Source organism: Lontra canadensis, unplaced genomic scaffold (genome assembly GCF_010015895.1).
Source record: "Lontra canadensis isolate GAN:19392208 unplaced genomic scaffold, GSC_riverotter_1.0 scaffold44, whole genome shotgun sequence".
Classification (NCBI taxonomy): domain Eukaryota; kingdom Metazoa; phylum Chordata; class Mammalia; order Carnivora; family Mustelidae; genus Lontra; species Lontra canadensis.
The window spans coordinates 13,334,934-13,354,648 of NW_022631038.1; the positions used below are offsets into that span (position 1 = coordinate 13,334,934).

The following is a 19,715-nucleotide window of genomic DNA, read 5'->3' on the forward strand; positions in this document are numbered from 1 at the left end:
CGCCACTAACCTCAGTCAACACTTGCTGATTTAAACAAGTGAGCATCAGACGTTTGGTCCCCAACTCTGGCCTTCCACGTTTAATAAATGAAGGACCCCCTTCCCCCACTGCCCCCCAGCAGTGGTGTCTTGATGACAGCAATTAGGTCACGCTGCAAAACTCAAAAAGCATCTGCTTTCAGTTCTCATTTTTGGCATATTTTCATGAATTAACTCTTACAGTGGCAGTGAGAGGGGTAGGGACCTTGGCCGTGTCTTGCATTTGCAGACCAAGGGGTGGGCGTGGTGGAACACCGAGTGCTTGGCCCCGACAGTGACCTGCAGGGAGCACACTCACCTGCCATGTGGCATATGGTGATGACGTTCACTCTCACGTGTACCGAGGCAGGTCCAGACTGTGGGGAGGGAGCCCCGCCGGTGGCCCCAGATCCCAAGGAAAAATGGTTGGTGGCTGTCTTCCAAATACTAGTTTGCCCGAGGTATCTCCTGCCCACATCAGGCGGTGGAGGGTCTCGTCTTCTACATAGGAGAAACAAAGCTTCCCCCGCTCCTCCCCACTCTGACATCGCCAGTTCTAATTATAACTGGCATGAGAGGCAGAGAGGTCTGTGTGACAAATGCCCAGATTGTGACCAGTAAATTTTCAGATCAGGGAAACCTAGTGCCCAGATGATCAAGTGAGTTGCTCACCCAGATCGGCACCAGCCATCCTGACTTCTCATCCAGGACAGTCTTCACGCACCACGCCACCTCCCACGTTTGTAAAAATTCATGAAAAGGAAGACAGCAGTGGTGCAGAGTTTCAAACCAAAGGAGCCCCCCTCCCACATACCCATAAAGCAAGGGTTACAGAACAATGAGTGTTTCTGCCCAATTCCAAGTAAAAAGAGTTGAGTCCCCTTCGTGTAGCATGAGAAATGTAATTAAGGTTTGTTTGTTTGTTTTTTAATTGACATTCCATAAAATTCAACTTAAAGTGATTGGCCCATTGGCTTTCGGTATAGTCACAGACTTGTGCAGTCATCACCATTGTGTAATTCCAGAATGTTTTTTATCACTCCAGGAAAAAAGAAAATCCCTATATCCATGAGCAACCATGCTTCATTCCCTTCTCTCCCCAGCCTCTGGCAAACACTGATGTACTTCTCTCCCCATGGATTTGATAATATTCTTTTGTATGGAGGGACCTCCTTTTGCTTCCCTGTTCACCAGTGGATAGACACTTGGGTTGTTCTTAACTTTGGGCTATTCTGAAAAATGCCGATGTGAATATTTATGCAGAAGTGTTGGTGTGGACATTTCTTGTTAATTACCTTGGGGTCTCTATCTAGGAGCGGAATTGCTGGATCACATGGTAACCGTTCAACTTTTGGAGGAACCACCCCTGGTTTTCACAGTGGCCCCACCACTTTTGTTCCCACCAGTGTGTGAGGTCTCCAGTTTCTCTTCCTCCCTGCCAACACTTGTTATTGTCCATCTTTTACATTTTTTTTGTTTACATTTACATTTACATTTTTTACATTTTTTACATTATAGCCGTGCTCTGTGGGTGTGAAGTGACATCTCATTGTGGTTTTGATTTGCATTTCCTTGATGATTAATGATATTGAGCCGCCTTTTCGTGAGTTTCTTGGGCATTTCTGTGTCTTCTTCAGTGAAATGTCTCTTCAGGTCTTTGCTGGTTTCTTAAATGGGCTATCTGTCTTTTTACTGTTGAGTCATTATAATCACACTTCCATGTGCAACACAGTAGCATCATTTGCCCACACAGTGAAAATAGCATGGGCCCGAAGCAAGAAGGGGCCAAGTGCCAGAAAATGCAGGGCACTCAGAGGCTTCTAGACAAAAGAAGGTAGTGGACTGAAGAAGGTAAGGAAGAAAAATGAAGGAACTTTATTTTAAAGCCAAAACATGACACGGCAGATTACTGCGGCTCTGTGTGGGTAAGGGCACACTGCTTAGGGCTTGGATGGCGTGGGTGGGCCATGAGGTCAACAGCATGTGTCTCTTCTCTGCTCCCCAGAGCACTGCGGAATCGATGCGCCTACATACACGAAGTACTTTGAATGTAAAATGTAAAATGAAAGCTCTCATGTGCGTTAAGGCTACTGTGAATGCTTGAGTGTGTGTGTGTGTATATACATTTGACTGAGCCTTAAAGGGCAGGGCTTGTGTCTTATTTAGCTTTAAGACTCCTCAGCATCTAACCTGGGGGGTTAAGGGGATAGGAGAAGAGTAAATGAAACAAGATGGGATTGGGAGGGAGACAAACCATAAGAGACTCTTAATCTCACAAAACAAACTGAGGGTTGATGGGGGGAGGGGGGTTGGGAGAGGTGGGGTGGGGTTATGGACATTGGGGAGGGTATGTGCTATGGTGAGTGCTGTGAAGTATGTAAACCTGGCGATTCACAGACCTGTACCCCTGGGGATAAAAATATATGTTTATTAAAAAAAAAGACTCCTCAGCATCTTACAAAAATGTTTTGCGAATGAATACTCAACCTGAAGATGAGATTTCAAGGTCTAGCGTACACGTGGCCTTTAATCTCCACCATTTGGGTTTATTGTATGAACACAGTGAACCAAACAGCACAGCTGTTAGCATCTTTTCAGCACACACTGCCCATTTCCACCTACAATCTTCTGCAGCCCTGAATTGTTCGCACCTCCTGGCAGGAGATACCAAGGCGGGCAGGTGGCCTGTACCCGCCCCCTGCAGTATTTGCATAGCTGGCGTGCGGTGGGGAAAGGGGGTGGATTTGTCTATGCAGCTCACTCCTGATGGTCCCGCCTACCTACCGCAGCCCTGATGGCAGTTAGACTAATAGAACCTGGGAGAGCCCAGGAACGGCCAGCTCAGGTCTCCTCCAGTAGGTGGACCTGGCCTGGAACCTAGCTCCATGGCCTCAGGATCCCCAGAACAGACCCCCTTGAAAGTATTTTCATACTGTGCCCAGCTCAGAAACCTTTGGGCTTCTCATTTTCTGCCCTCCCTGGCTCCTGCACGGGGGCCCCAGCCTGATTTGCATCCTCCACTCAGTTTGCATCACAAAATATACCCAACCATCCCTGGACCAACTTGGGGAGGCGGGCAAGTTTTGTTTTGTGTTTTGTTTGTGTTTTTCATCTCCTGCCATTTCTCTAGCAAGTTTCTAGTTACATTCAGATGACGCATAGCTTAGGTTTCATTTTATGTCCTTGGCCCAGGATGCAGCAAGCCCGTCCTCCCGGACTCAGGGTCTCCCCAGGGTGAAGCCCTGATCACTGCAGATGGCTTTGGATGGGGGGGCAGGTCTGCAAGTCTGGTAGAAGGAGTCACTGTGGCTCTCACGTTGGGTTTCTCTTCGCCAGACAGCTGTGTGTCCTTCAGTTATGTGCTCCCTGGCCGTTGTTGTTTTTTTTTTTTTTTTTTTTCCCCTTTCCTTTTCCCCCAAACCCGGAATCAGTATTTTGGGAGTAAAGGGGGGAGGCAAGGGAGGAAGAGCCGCAGGGGATGAAGCTGGCAACTGCCAAAGCAACTCTGACATGTACACGGAACCCTCAAGACTCATTCAGCACAAAGTGGCTGCAGAGGAAATCCTGCCGAGCCCACGATAAGGGGGAAATGGAGTCACTTCCTCACCAGCTGCTGTATTCAGGTAGAAAAAGTCCTCACTTCCTCGCGTGTGCTCTGCTGGCCACGACTCACAGAACCCCAGGCAGCTTGCTTCCCCTTTTGATCTCAGCCCAAGTTGTTGTCCAGAGAATCGCTGTCTTCTCGGGCTTCAGGGAGAGCTCTCATCTCTGCTGAGCGTGCCTCCCTCCCTCCCTCTCACCTTTGCGTCCTTTCTTTCTCCCAGCATCTTCACTCTTGCCTAGGCTGTGTGCACAAGGGGGCCGTCATAAAGACAGTATCTGGAATGAGACCCACACCCCTTCGTGGAATGCCAGCTTGTTACCATGGGGGGGGGGTGGTCTTTATGTCACACCAACGTTGCCTCTCTTGCCAGCATCCAGGATTATTGCTTTGTTACCTCCAGGCAGCATTTCCAAAGTGTGTCTTCATAACACAGCAGGAAGCTCCCTGACAAGAATAAATGGTCAAAGGAGTTTGAAAAATGTACATCTTATCCCTCTCTTGGAGACTCAAGGCACACAGGTAGGGATAATATTCAAAATATTGAATAACCGGTATGGAACCGACACTGACAAGTCAGATCCAATGCTGACTTCCCATCTGGCTGAACATCAGCCCCTCATAGAAAGATACCAGAGACGGATGCCCCCCCAAAAAAACTAAATTTTGTTTTAGCCCATTGTGTACTTATCCTTTGAATACCCTCCTTTAAAAAAGATCATCTATTAAGATATGTTTGGAAAAACTTGCTGTATAATGAAAGGAACCCATTATTTCAGTTCCAGAAACATTTGCTGAGTGCCTAATATGTGACAGACACTGGCTCCGGGGATCCAAGGATAAGATGTATTTCCTGCACCTCCAGGTGCTAAGAGTTGATCAGGAGAAGATAGACTTGTAAACAGATCATCTTCAGATTATACAGCGAACAAGGAATAGCTGAAGATTACCTAGCTCAACCTAGGGGCTTAGAGAAAATAATTGCACTGAATCCTTGAATGAACCAAAGTTCGTTTACAAGTGACCGAGGCTGAGCAGAAAAGCTAGGTTGGGGTCAGAATATTGAGTCGCAGGTGCCTTGTTAAGGATTTGAGACTTACACATGGAAGAGACAGAGGTGATTCTGAATACAGCACTCTGGCTGCAAAATGGAGAGGAGATGGAAGGTCAGGGTGCCAGACGGGGGGCCAAGAGATGAGGTGGGAAGTGATAGCCGCAGTCCTGGGGAGAGAAGGTAATGGGGATGGAGCAATATGTAGGTGGTCACATCGGTGGCACTTATATTGCCCTGTCTGATTCCCTTTGGTCCTCACTGGCTTGGCCTCTAGCGACAAGATACAGCATCTGCCTCTCTTTCCCTGAGGGCTTTCTACAGCCTCTAGGACCCACTTGTCTATGTACACACCTGGACAAAAGTGCTGGGGCATTAATGCCTCCATAGGAACAGTCCTCAGCCAGTGATGGTGTATAAATACCCCAGCTCCCCAGCCTACCAGTGGGATGACAAAAGGTACTTGATCTGCAGGCCCCCAGTTCTCCCAGCAGGAATAAGCTTCAGGTGCCAACAGCAGTGACCTGCTTGATAAGATAACTTCATGGCTTCTTCCCCACTCCCCTGATAGTTTCCTGGGATCGTCTCCCAGATAAACTGCTTACACTCAAATCTTCATCTTGGGGTCTGGCTCTGGGAGAACCCAGCCTCAGACTGTGGGCTTTACCAATGAATGGGGGAGGGGGTGAGGAAGAGGAAAGCCTCTAGGGGAGTCTGAGAGTGTGGGTTTACTTGACAGCACGGGCATGGGGAAGGTAGGAAAAGAGGCAGGCTTGCTTGAGGGGACGGTGATAATTCCAGTTGGGGACAGGCTAGGCCGCCTTGTCTTCCAGTGCGACATCATAGAAAGCAACTGGAATGGAATCTAGCAGTCAGAGGAGCAGGTGGGGCTGGTTATGAAGGTTTCAGAGTCATCATCAGAGGAACGGTATATGTAAGACCATGAGAGGGAAGGATACTGGTCAAAGAGAGATGGTCCCGACAGAAGCCCAGGGAGCACTGAGTATCTATCAGGGCAGGCAGAGGAGAAGGTGCCCATGAAGGAGGCAGAGAAGACATTCTTCAGGATGCAAAGATTTTCGGTGGGTTCTGCGTCCAGGTGCCAAAGCATTCAGGAGATGCAACCTGAGACTCCTCTAGTGAATTTAGCCATGAGGATGGTGTTGATGGTCCCTGGAGGGTGTTTTCAGAGGTACAATGGGGGAAGCAGCTGGGCTGAGTGAATTAAAATGTGGGTGAGAAGACAGCAAGTGAGGGTGGGTTTAGTAGCTTGTCCAGGAGGACCAGGAGAGAGAAAATAGTTAAAGTGCAACAGCATCAGCCTGGACATTTTGAGGAAATATGAATGTTTATATGCCAAGAAAAAAGAGACAGAAGAAACAATGGGGTTGAAATTGTAGTTGAGAGCATGAACAATAGATGGAAGAAGGTTCTAGAAGCAATGGGAAACAGTGGAATAAGGATGCAAGGTGGAAAGGAGCAGAGAAGGAGAGATAGTGTTGTAATCAGTGGGTGTGCCAGGACAGGAAGCTGTGGTGATTCTGGCCCAGTGGCCCCGATTTTCTCAGAGAAGAAGGGGCTAACCTCAGGTGACAACATGGAGGAAAATGGTAGCTATTTAGAATGGTCATGGAAGGGAGCAGAGAAAAGATCTGACCCAGGGTAGAGAAAAGGAATGCTTCCAGAACTCACTGAGTCTAGAGACCATGAATTTAGAGCAGTGCTGGGCTGCATGGTTGGGTGACTACTTCAGCAACCCTTGGAAGGCCAGATGAGGCTGCTGTGGAATGGGGTCAGGGCTGGAGGCAGAGGAAGGTGAGGATGGGAGGAAGCAAGCTGAGGGAGGCAGGGGGAGGTGCCCAGGGAGGTAGAAGAACCAACTGCTGGCCAGTGTTCTGACCTATTAAGCATAGGAGACAAACCCAGTTTCTACTCTCCTCCTCCACCTCGAGTCTGCTAATCAGTGCATACTGGAAGCTAAATTCACTGTGCATGTCTAGGTTTCATTTGTCTCAAACTACTACAAAAAGGGCTGATGTCTTTACTGGACATTGTTATATCGGTGCAGGTCTGGATTTACTTAGAGGTTCCTTCCAGCTAAAGCTTTTGCCATTATTAGGGTTCACCTTCTTCTTTTTCTTTTCCTTCCCTAACCTTGAGGTTGTCAAGAAGAAGGTCACCCATGGAGACAACATTATAAAGCCATGAAAAATAGAAAATATCAAAGACATTCTATAGTGGTGTTCGATTTCCTGTTGGCACTATCTGATTTTCTTTTTACTTTCCTCTTACTGCTGACAGGATCTTCTGCTCTGTGCAGGATACATAATGGCAGCATGCATTGGTTTCATTTAATTCAAATGTCCCTCAGAGACATCATCTCTCACTGGATTGTATGCTTAGTGAGGGCAGACTGGTTTTCCCCTTGGGATCTCCCATGACTGTTTAACATCCATATCCACAGTCAGCTCAGAGATTGTGGAATGTAGCTGAATTTCTAGTTTGTTTATATCCAACAGGGCCATATTTATTTTTCCCAGTGTTGAAGGAGATCTTTGAACCACCACGAGTCAGGGGCCTGACCTGGCTGACATTGGTTTAGCTGTTACCTGTTGCACTCAAAACTATGTTAGGAACGTCTTTCCTGGCCAGTAAATATAGGGTACAATTTTTATTGGCTGAATGCCATTCCACTGTATCAAAGTGCCATGAGTTTACCTAACCAATCATATTTTCAGACATTTCAGTCCTCTTTGGGTTTTATCTCCTATAACCAACCTGTGCATTTTATTATTTTTTCCTGCTAAATAACTAGGAGTGGAATTCCTAACAAAAGGATAATATTTTTAAAGCTTCTGATATGTCTTGCCAAATGCAAATACAATTTATCTTTACCTGGGAGTCCACCAATTGTGTTAGAATATCTGGGCCTCCCACCCCTAATTCCCACCGCATCCTTTTCGGCGAAACTCGGTATTCTTTTCAGTTTTTGCCAATCTGACCCATTTGGTGTTTAATCTCATTTTATTTGGAATCAGGTTTAAGTGAAACTTCTTGAAGGGTTCTGGAGGGAAAAGGAAAATTTTGGAGAGCAGCTGCCTCAAGGGAGAGGTATCCGTGTGTGTGTGTTTTTAAGAGAGAGAGAGAGAGAGAATCAGGTGGGAGAGGTCCCATGAGCAAAGTTGAGGAAGGCTGAGGACACTTTTGCTGTCCTCCCTACTTGGGAGTCTTGAGTATGATCTGCTCCTGTCCACACCTCCCTGGCTTACTTCCAACTCTGTAGCAAGGGTCTGGGGTCGGGGAGTCCAGCCATCTGCCCTGGTGGGCCAGCTCTTGGTGGGACTCAGACTCAGACCATCTGTGGCCTCTGAATTTGAAGTCCATGGAGAAGCCATCTGTGAAGGAGCACCCAGAGCTGGGGCCCAGCCCACCTCCTCCATGGGGAAGTGGTGGCGGGGGTGGTCAGCTAAAGGAGAAAGTCCGGTCACCTGGGAACCTGCCACCCATTTCCGGGACTCAGGCAGCGCTCCTGCCCATGCAGACATGAGCCTAGGTTGTGGTGCCCTCCAAGTGCACAGACTGGGATTTTATCCGAATCACATGATGATGGCTCAGGTTTTCTTTTTCCCTCTTTGTTGCTTTTAATACATAAAATGAGCATGTGTTTATTTAAAACAGCTTTCAGACTTAAACAAATAATGACAGACTGTTCAAACAGACTTCGGAAATCGCCCTAATCAGGATGTTTGAAAAAGCAAGAAGACGCTCCGTAAAAGTAGCTTTTAGGACCCCCAGTCCTGAAACGACAGCGCCTGCTTTGCACTTCACCGTCATGGATGGGCAAAGCTGGGGGGCCAGATTCAGTCTTGGGGTGGGGGGGGGGGGGTCAAATGATGCCCGTCAGCCCTACCACCTGGCTTTGTGATTTCTGAGGAAGTAGAGATGGGCAGTGCGTTACCACCTCCCGTCTTTGACCAGAACATGTCACATGTATATTTGTACATTTTAACTCATAACTTCTATAGCAATGACCAGGCATCTTCAAAAGCAGACTCCTTTCGGGGCTGGGGCCGCGGGGAGCTAGTAAATTGCTCCTGTGAAAGAGAGGACTCAGCAAACCCTCTGGAGGGCAGGCCAGGTGAAGGAGGGATGGAGCAGGTTTGCAAGAGGGCAGACCAGCGAAAAAGTTAATACGTCCACTAGTTCACATTCGAGGCCACGTTTACGAGGGGCCTCTGAGTCACCTATGTTAATCTTTATTGCAGCCAATTTTGTGGATGAAATAAATAAGGCTCGGGGTTGGATAATTCATTCAAGGTGAGAAGCAATAAAATGTCAAAACTGGGATTTCACCCAGACCTCCTTCCCCAAGTTGAGAGCCATCCCCTGACCCCTAGGGCTGCGTCAGCAACTCTGTATTCATTCTTTGAGTCAGGAGATGCTACTTTAGCTCATCTCACTCCAGAAATGATGTTTTTTTCTTTCTAATGCACACCAGAAATGGCCCATCGGGTCCATTAGGAGCACAGTTATTTACGTGAGGGGATGGTTGGGAGAGGAAATCGCTCAGCCACAGAGAGGTAGGGACCTTTGGAGAGGCATGTCTTGTGCCCCCTGGTATCTATGTCATGTCCCAGGTGAACAGGGAGAAAATGCCAGCCCTAGTTTGTCCCTGCTTCCCCCACTTTCTCAGAATGGCTCCATGGCCAGAAAGTTCAGATGGCAAGGGGCTTAGTCTCTTTCCTGTTCTGCCAAAGAAAATCCCACTGGTAATTAAAGGAAGGCAGAACACAACCATCAACCTTCTCAGCGCTGAGCCACGCTGTCTACAGCACAAGGCCTGGGTCCTGAAGGATTCCGGGCATCAGCTGCTGTAGGAGGTTCCAGCGAGAGAGCAGCCTGGAAGGGTGGGCTGTGAGCTGTTTGCAGCCGTGTCTGTGGGATCCTGGGACGCACTTTACAAGAAGCAGAGTTTTTCTTGCTCGTAAATCTGTCCTGACCCATTCCTGCCCCATTTGTCCCTGATTATATATAGGGAAGGCATGTTCCTTGACTAGCAATCAGGATTGTTACCTCAGCTTTGTGCTGAGAGCACTACACACATACCTCATTTATGTGTATTGCCTTGCGTTCCTAAGGCTCAAATTTAGAAAATGTCAACAATGGATTAAAAAAGAAGAAACCCCTTGCGCCCTCTCCTGGCAAAAGTTAACGTAGTGCGTCTGTAAGCCCAGGGCACCCACTTCCTGGGGAGCAGTGCTTATCTGGGCTAACTAAGTCATCTTGCGTTAATCTGACCAAAGCCGTTGACACACGAGATGGACGAGTAGGGTTTCTGTGGTCTGTGATCAGAGTTTCTCCTACACCTTTCTTCACATGGTTTCTCAGCCTCAAGTCTGTTGGCACTTTGGCTGGGGACTATCCTGTGCATTGTGGGATATTGAACGGCGTCTCTGGCCAACTACCCATTAGACGCCAAACACCCCTACCAAAAATGTTTCCAGACATTGTCAAATGTCCCCTAGGGCCAAGATGACCCCCCAGTGAGAACCACTGCCCTAAACCCTTGTCTGCCTTTTGTACAGGGTGTCCTTGGTCAAGGGCAACCAGTGAGAGAGTGAGAATATCTCATCACAAACATTTTGTGACCATCGGGAACAGCAGTTTTGATGACTGATCATTTGGGTTCATTTCTAGGAATTTGTCCCCAAAAAGCAAACTTAGCAAATGGAAAGGAATTCATGTAAAAAATGTATCATAATATTATTTATGACCGTGAAAGTTCCAAAAAGATAAAGATTCAGTTAAACCAAGGACAGAATATATGACATGGAATAGTAGACAGTCATGAAAATGACTGTGTGGATCTATATTTAATAACATGAGAAGTTACCCCAATTATGCCCTAAACGCTCACCTTCAAGACCACTTCCAAGATTCCCAGAGGTTACATATAGAAGGAATCATTTCAAACAGGCAGAAGAAACATCTGGTGAAGTATTAGGCCAAAGACAGAATTCAAACCAATGACTGACTTCAGAAAACATTAAGTGTCAATTGGATTGATACTTATTAAGTGCCTCCATGTGCCAAAACCAGGAACAGCTCCAGAGAGACAAAGCTGATCCCTGCTCCCTCCTGCAGCACTTGCCTTAAACAGACAAAAACCCTGACCATTATCAGAACTACCTCCACACAGCAACGCTACAGGTGTGGGTGTGTTACTGTCTCGTGTGCTCTGATGCCACGTTGTTAGTAGTAACTGGAAGTATGTCTTGTTCTCTTCATGCCTGAATAAATCATACTAAGCAAAAAGAATTTTAATTACTGGTTTATATATGCAGATATACTTAGAGAGTTGTCCAACTACTCATTGGATCCAACAAATGTCCCCCAACAAATCTAAGAAATGAGCATTCAATCCAATCTGAAACAATCCAGATAACTTGGCCATGATTCCCATCGTAGCCCTACAGACCTGACTTCAAGGCAGCAATAAGAAAGGATGAGAGGAGCCATCTTCCTTCCTCGGGTCCGTGTGTGTTCAGTGACACCTAACTGACCATAAGTGACCACATGCTTTGCAAAGTTCACAACTTGAGTTAAATGCAAGGTTGTGGTCATCCAGCCTGGCCACTGCCAGAGAAAACCCTGAGACAGCTTTTTTACCCAGGAGAACCCCATTGTTGACTTCAGAGTCCAGGCATGCCACCAGGGGAGGCCACCCTGCTTGTGTGCACTGTGCCAGCGTCCTGGACAGACCAAGCACTCTCACAGAGGTGCCATGAGCTGTGGGGGGGCCTGAGCGACTCAAGAGCACTGGTTTGGATCTGGGTTTGAATCCCGGTGCCGCCGCTGATTAGACAAATCCCTTAACCTCTGTTTTTTCCACACAGGTTTTATTTTCCTCTACACAAGAGAAGCAAATAAAATGACTCCATAATATTGGTATGAAGAATAAATAAAATAATAATTTGAGGCATTTATTACAAGTGCCTGGCCTATAGCAAGTGTTCCATAAAGGAGCATACTTGTACCTACTGTTTCTTACTATTTTTAGGGATGGCCATGCTAGCTAAAATTGCTAGCCTCCAGTATTTTCTAACCGCATTTGTTGTTTTATTTTTCTCCTTAGCACCTAGCACTCTCTCGCATACTCTCTGATACATTTATTTTGTTTGCCGTCTATGGCCCGCAACCAGATAAAAGCCTGGCGAAGTAGGAACTTTCAGTCAGCTTCCCTCACTTCTGTGTCTCTGTGGTACCTGGCTCATCAACGGGATTTCGATGAATACTTCTTGAATGAGAGTTTGAAAAGTGGGTCCGAATCACTGCCCCAGAAGAGCATTTCACTTTTCCTCATGCCCTGCGGAAGGCGCTCGGCTCCTGGGGCTGGATGCTACCCTCCCCATAGGCCGGCATCCCGTGCTCTCTCTCTCTCTCTAATTCTCTTTATCTCCCCCTCTCTCCCCCTGCAGGATGCCTTTGTGGAGCTGTACGGCCCCAGCGTGCAGCCTCTGTTTGACTTCTCCTGGCTGTCCCTGAAGGCCCTGCTCAGTCTGGCCCTGGTGGGAGCTTGCATCACCCTGGGTGCCTACCTGGGCCACAAGTGAAGTCAGTAGGCCTGCCACAAACAAATATGCAAAAGGTTCACTAAAGCAGTAGAAATATATGCATTGCCAGTGCCGTACCATGAAACGAAGCTGTGGTCTCTTAAAACACAACACAAAACAAAAACTGCTTTCAGGCTCAGTGTCGAATCAGCTATTTACTGCCAAAGGGAAATACCGTTTATTTTTTACATTATCAAGAAAAAAAAAAGATTTATTTATTTAAGACCGTCCCATCGAACCTCCTGTCTTTGGAAACCCTGCCACTAATTGGCAAGCCCCACCTGTGCAGCTCCACCTGGATCTCCTGTGCCTATAAACACGGATTTGTTTTCCATGTTGTTGGCTGGACTGACTCACCATCTGAAGAGCAAACGAACTGACTGACAGACGACTTGACAGTTCCAGAAGCCGGGTGTCTGGCTGCTGGAGGTTAGGAAGAAGGTGTTCATTTTCCTTGACTTTTTTTTTTTTTTTTTTTGTCTGCCCTGGGGGCTGCGATATGAAGGGAGGGAAGGCGCTCGATGGGAAGTCCATTCTTCCCTGGCCTGAAGAACAGACACTTAGCATTTGGCTCACATGGTACATACCCGGTTGGAAGAAAAAACAAAAACAACAACAACAAAAAAAAACCTGGGGAACTTCAGATGGACTTGGCGTCCACCAAGATTTCCACACCGAAGGACAGTGATGGGGAAAATGCCGTGAAACCATAGGAAAGTATTTTTTTAAGCTACCAATTGTGCCGAGAAGCATCCTAGCAATTTATCCAATAGCATCCAGTACCTTAAAGCCCTGATGTGTATATTCAGACATTTTGGATACTCTCCCCCAGATACTGGCTCTGTCTGTGTAGGAAACAGAATCCTCCAGAAGGCGAGGAAGTGAACGTTTTGGTGACTTATCCAGAAGCATCAGGCCGCCACAAGTGCCTGCGTTTCCCTAAGAGGCCACGGTCTGCAGTCCCGCCTTGCCCCAGCTCGGAGGCCTCGTCCTGGAACGGAGCCTGGGCGCTCGCTGGCCTGCTCGTCGGCTTTTACACAGAGCAGTGCGGTCTCCGAACGTCTGGAAGCCGACAGAGCTCCGAATCCCGCTGTCGAGAAAGAACAGTCGTGGCCCTGGGCCTGTTCCCCCGGGCCCCCTAGTTAGGCCCTTTTCCTCGTGGAGCGGGGAACCTGGGAGCCAAGGCTCTTAAGACATTTATCACTGTGGAGGGAAGGAAACAGGCACTGAGCCTTTCCCTGCGGAGGGAGGTGGCGTCGCCGCCACTGGCAGGAAACCCGGAAGGAGACAAGTGCATCCTGGGCGCCGCATGGCCACGGCGCATGCGTGCTGGCCACGGCGCATGCGTGTTGGCTGCGCGGCCGCCCGCCTGTGGGCACAGTTGAGAGCAAGGCTTTAAGTGACCTTGGGGAAAGTCGTAAATGCTAAAGGAAGTGTCGGAATGAGGTGTCATGGATTCATCGACCCATGTCTCTGGAGTTTCGATGTAAAACATTACCTTGTCATTGTAGTTTTGTTTTGTTTTGTTTGGAAAACCTGACAGAGGAGGGGGGAAAAAAAGTTCCAGGTGTGGAATGTGGAAATTATCTGTACATCCTGGGGCATTAAAAAAAAAAAAAAAAAAAAAATGGTGGAAACTCTAGAGAAGTAGCAATGAAGTGAGATCTCTTGCAAACAAACTAGAAAATGTTTTTTTCAAGTTTAGAATCAGCTTTGAGACGTTCATGGAATACCTGTGGCATTATTGCATTATATACCATTTATCTGTATTAACTTTGGAATGTACTATGTTCAATGTTTAATGCTGTGGTTAATATTTTGAAAGCTGCTTTAAAAAAGATACATGCATCTCAGCATTTTTTTTTAATTGTACTTAGTTATGGCTCCACACTTTTCGTTAGCAAAAATTATCATTTTTCTGTTTGAGATTTTTGTCTCAGTTGTTTAAAAGCATTTCTGAAAAGGTGAGAGAAGCCCCGGGTCTCAGCTGCTGAAAACCCCGGAGCACGTTGGCCACTGTGGAACTTCGCTTCAACCCAGTTATGTGCATTTCCACGTCAACAGAATTGTTTATTGTGAAGGATATATCTGTTGTCCCTTTGACCTTGTTCCTTGAAGGTTTCCTAGTCCCTGGGCAAATCAGAATCTAACACATTATTTAGGATGACATACATGTTTGGTTAAACCCATGAGATTCATTCAGTTGAAAATCCAGACGGGAAATGACCAGGGGATTAAATTCTGGCCATGACGGTTTGACCTTCAGAGGGTTGCTTTATGTGGTCTGCTTTGACAGAGACCCGTCTAGAGCATTCCTGCCCTCCTTCCACAGGGCCCTTTTCAGTGGCTGTCCTTCAGATTCTTCCTGAAATGCAGTGGCGCCTGTGCCCCACTCTGAGAAAGCAGGAAACCCATGGTATGAAGCCAGACCTCCCTGGCAGGCCTCAGGGAACAGAATGATCAGACCCTTTGAATGATTCTAATTTTTAAGCAAAATACTATTTTGTGAAAGGTTTACATTGTCAAAAGCGATGAGTAGGGAATATCAAATCCTGTGCTGCTATCCTTCCAAGATCATGGTAGTGGAGTCAATTTGCAGTACACTCCAAGTGGCAAAATCCTCCAAGCTGCTTTAGAAGTAACCATGAAGAACACAGACATTTTTAATATAAAGCCTGTTTGTCTTTTGTTGTTATTGTTTGTATTGTTCAAAGGCAGAGTATTCTAAAAATGTATATATATATATAAAAAAAAAAAGGTCATGGGGGCTAATTTCTGGCTGGTTTTCTTTTGCCGTGGGCTGTTGTTCTCTGGTTTTAATGGTAAATGTTCCTGGCTGCCGAACCCCCAAACTGTACAGTATTGTGGCTCCACTCACTCTAATAAGAGTAGTCGATGTTGCATTTTTCTTGTTCTAAAAAACATGTTAGAAGCAATGAACGTATATAAAAGCCTCAACTAGTCCTCTTTTTCCCTCCTTTCTTTCAATGTGTCCATTAATTTGCGGTCAAACAACAGAGAAGTATTCCTACCGATTTTGTGTTGAGAAGGGATTCGTACCTGTGTTACTCTCAACGTGGTATGTATATGGGCCAAGGTCAGGATTAAATAGAACACGTACATTTTCCAAATTGGGGTCAAGGACTCTAAAAAGAGCCACAAGGGGCAAAGCACCCAGGAGCCACCTCGGCCCTCCCAAGCCGTCACGGCAGGTCAAGTAACTAATGACATGCTCCAGAGCACAGTTCATCTCCGACTTTGCAGTGGCTGAAAATTCTCATCAGTTTAAGATTTGAAGTAAAGTCACATTTCAAATTAAGGAAGCACCTTGCTATAGTTCAAGCAAAAACAAAAAACAAAATCACCACCAGCATCCTCTGCCCCAGCCTACTTAACCTCTGCATATTCAGGTATGACCTTCCATTCAGATGTGACTTGTGTTTCTTTAGTAACTGTTTATTGTTTCTCGTCTGAGGACCCAGACCTGGTCCATTATGGGAAATTGGGAAGCGATTATAAATCAAGAGGAGTTATAATCATCAAGAGGAGGATTAAACGTAAATAAGTAGTCTACAATTAAACTTAGGCTAAAATGACTAATTTATAAATGTGAACTTCAGTGCTAATGTCAATTGTACTTTTAGGGAAGGGGCTGTTTTTATACTTTCTTATCACTTATAGTTAGTAATGGACACCTACTCTATCAGAAAAAAACAGGAAGGGTTTGTAATATAAGCCATTCTAAGGAAATTAGGGAGTCAGTTGAAATTCTATTCTGATCTTATTCTGTGGTGTCTTTTGCAGCGCAGACAAATGTGGTTACACGCTTTTTAAGAAATACAATTCTACATTGTCAGGCTTATGAAGGTTCCAATCAGGTATTTATTGTTATTCAATTTAGATCTTTCGGGGATTTTTTTTTTTTTTAATTATTATGGGACAAAGAACATTTGTTGTCGGGATGTGAGGGAAGAATTTTCGGAGGAGCAAAACATTCCCAAGACTGGATTAGGAGGTTTTCAGAATAGCCAGGCTTGTAGGGTATGAAATGGAAGCAAGCGGAACCTTTACAAGGGTCTATGTGATACCTCTGCAAAGGACCTTCTGCAATAAATATTTTTAATATTTTAACTTTAATATTAATTTTAATATGTTTAAGAAATATTTTTAAACTCTGCAGTATGTGTAGATTCTAGAGACATCAGAATGCTGACATCTAGCTCTCTCCTTTTTTTTTAAAATATTTTATTTGTTTATTTGACAGAGATCACAAGTAGGCAGAGAAGCAGGCAGAGAGAGAGGAGGAAGCAGGATCCCTGCTGAGCAGAGAGCCCAATGCGGGGCTCCATCCCAAGATCCTGGGATCATGACCTGAGCCGAAGGCAGAGGCTTTAACCCACTGAGCCACCCAGGTGCCCCTAGCTCTCTCTTTTAAAGCTGTTTTATTTTATTTTAAGAGGGGGAGAGAGAGAGAGAGAATCTTATGCAGGCTCAACACCCAGCGTGGAGCCCAATAAGGGGCTCGATCTAAGGACCCTGAGATCATGACCTGAGCCGAAATCAAGAGTCAGATGCTTAATCAACTGAGCCACCCAGGCGCCCACAACTCTCTTTTAAACACTTACCATCAATGGTATATATTTTAAGTCTGGGTATGTCTAATGGCCATTTAAACAACAAATTTTGTTTTAACCAACAGGAGACTTAATGAAAACTTCTGGTTGGTAGGGACATCTGTTTCTAAATACTTATTATGCAGAATACAGGAAAAAAAAAAGTGTGAAACTGAATTAGGTAAGTAGTAATAGAAGTCCCTTATCCTTACCCAAAGAATCACTCTGTTCATGACTCTGCTCATAGGCCAGACTTTGGACAACTGTGAAATATGCATCTCACTGGGCATGAAGAAAACCAATGGAGTATGAGTGATATTGTACCAATTCATGAGGACAACTCCAGAAAAATAAAGCCAATATCTTATTGATAACAAGGTTGTTCACTATACCACATGTTTTTAGGTGAACAACACTGTTCACAGCTTACATCCATAAGAACAAAAAGCAAGAATAGACTCAATGGTGACTCTAGCTCCTTCTAGTAATAGGTAATTTCTATTTATCTTGGCAGGGGGAAAGTGGAAGGGAATAATCCAGCCCCATTCATATCAGTAAGAGGCGTCTTTCCATTAAAATTATTTTTTATATTTAATAATTATCAAAATTTGTAACATATTTGTACATCTTAATAACTGGGTAATAAGGGCGCCTGAGTGGCTCAGTCAGTTAAGTGTCTGCCTTCGGGTCAGGTCATGATCCCAGGATCCTGGGATCAAGCCGGGCATCAGGCTCCCTGCTCAGTGGGGAGTCTGCTTCTCCCTCTCCCTCTCCCTCTGCCCCTACCCCCTGCTTGTGCACATGCACTCTCTCTCTCTCTCAAATAAATACTTTTTTTTTTTTAATGGACTTCAAATCCGGGGTTCTCTCTCGGAAAAGACCTTTAAAGCAAGAAATGTGCCATTAACCAAAAAACGGCCAACGTTTGATTAACATGTTTAAAGATAGCAGAGTGGGGAACCCTAACTTCTCAGGATTTCTTAATCCCATAAAGTCTATCTGGAAATTACTCAAGCATTTTATCAAGAATCATAATGACTTCACAGAAAGGGTTGTAAATTACATCATGCAAAAATGTTCTGCCATAGCCTGTTTTGGGACAGTTTTCTTTCACATACTATTAACAATGCATTGGAAATTAAATCCTTTGCAACTGTTTACATTTAAATTTTAAAAATTAGATGTCAACTTAAACATGTACGAGGGCCGAACTTGTCTTTAAAGAACTTCTTTCAGTGGCACACCAGCAACTCGTCAGAAGACACCTCTCAGCATGTCCTCCAGACTACTGAGAGCTCCCTAGAGGAAAGCGGGTGGGGGGAGAAGCAGAAGATACACTCCCTCCCTCCAGGACCCGGCAGGGGCTTTGGTATTGAAGCAAATCTTTCTGTCAGCACCAAGGAAGTAGGTAAATGGATAATAATAATTGCAATCAGTACTCATCCAGGAAAAAAAATAAGAACAATAAAGCCTTATGGTCACAAAAAAAACTCATTTAAAGGCACTGGTTTACTTTTCAATGGTTTGAGTAAACTGGTTTACTCATTTAAATGCACTGGTAAAAAATAGAAGAAGCTAATCTATTTTAAATATATTATTTTGGTTGCAGATTTATGTTAAAATTCCTTTTCTGGGGTGGGGAGAGTTTGTTTTGCATTTAAAAACCCTGCAGCCTCATTGCCCACTGTACCCTACTTAATTCTCTGTCTGTGTGTTCTTGTTGCATGTTCTTCTACCATCCTTAATTTCTGCTGCTGAAAGATCAGAGCCCACATCCAGAATGAAGGGCATGCCCAAAGCAATCAGGCCTGGTTCTTTTTCTCTCTCTTTTCTTACCCCTAGAGAAAAACTCTCTGAGCTGCCTTCAACCCCAGCCCCCTGCAGTTCTATAGTTACAGTCTCCTATAGTTCCTCCCTGGACCCAGAGTGGGAATCTCAGAGAGGGTGTCAAAAACTGTGAAAAGCCTGAGATTCCCTTCCCCCTACTTGAAAGCCAGCAAGTCTGCCTGCCACCATTTAATGGATGCTCGTTGAAAACATGAGGTTCCTGAGTCAGAGACAAAGGACAGATCATTACTCACAGCCCTTGCAGTAGCCAAAATATCAGCATTTTTTGAGCCTGGTCCCCAAGCACCAATTCCCACAAGACTCCGTGAAAAGGACCAGAAGACATCTGCACACATAGTGGACTGGGATATGGGAGAGGAACAGAGTTTAGGAATTTAGGCAACTCAAATCATTTATAATGAGCAGTAAGCACGTCTGGCCTTTGCTCTGGAAGAAGGCATGGTGTCCGTCCTTGCTGTACAGACAGCCTTGGGAAGTCTGGAAGAAAGAGCAATCAGTGCCTTGCTTGCAACATGAGTAGAAACGTGGGGAAACCATGGTGGATCGTCTCCAGCAGTAGCACAGAAGAAGTCTACCCCTCCTGCAGGTCAGGCCCCTGAATGCCAAGTCAGCAAAATACATCTATGTGTAGATAGATAAATATGTCCTGCATGGACACGCCCCATGTATCATGACATCTCTTTAGTAAGATTATACCAAATACGATCATAGTTCCTTAGCTAGGAGTTGACATGATGCTGCTGATTATCAAAATAGCCTTGAATCTCTTTTCAACCCCCTGGTGTCCACGGGCAACTGGATATTTACCATCCCCTCAACACACCGACCAAATCTAATGTACAATCTGGTCCCAAGATGAGGTCTTTCCCTAGCTTCTCCTTTACTGTCAGTGGCATTATCCTTTCCCAGTTTTCCATGCTAAGCACCGTGGCACATCATTCCCATTCAGTGCTCTTAGGACCGGTTGATTT

General features: G+C 45.6%; 1 protein-coding gene across 1 annotated transcript in view; it reads left to right on the forward strand.

Moving 5' to 3' along the window:
- Positions 1-12,406, forward strand: part of BCL2 (BCL2 apoptosis regulator) — a 162,781-nt gene extending 150,375 nt beyond the window's left edge. The window contains exon 3 of the mRNA XM_032872275.1: positions 12,149-12,406. Within this exon, the coding sequence (XP_032728166.1) occupies positions 12,149-12,283 (135 nt within the window). The 3' untranslated portion in view covers positions 12,284-12,406. The remainder of the gene's footprint in view (positions 1-12,148) is intronic.
- The last annotated feature ends 7,309 nt before the right edge of the window (positions 12,407-19,715 follow it).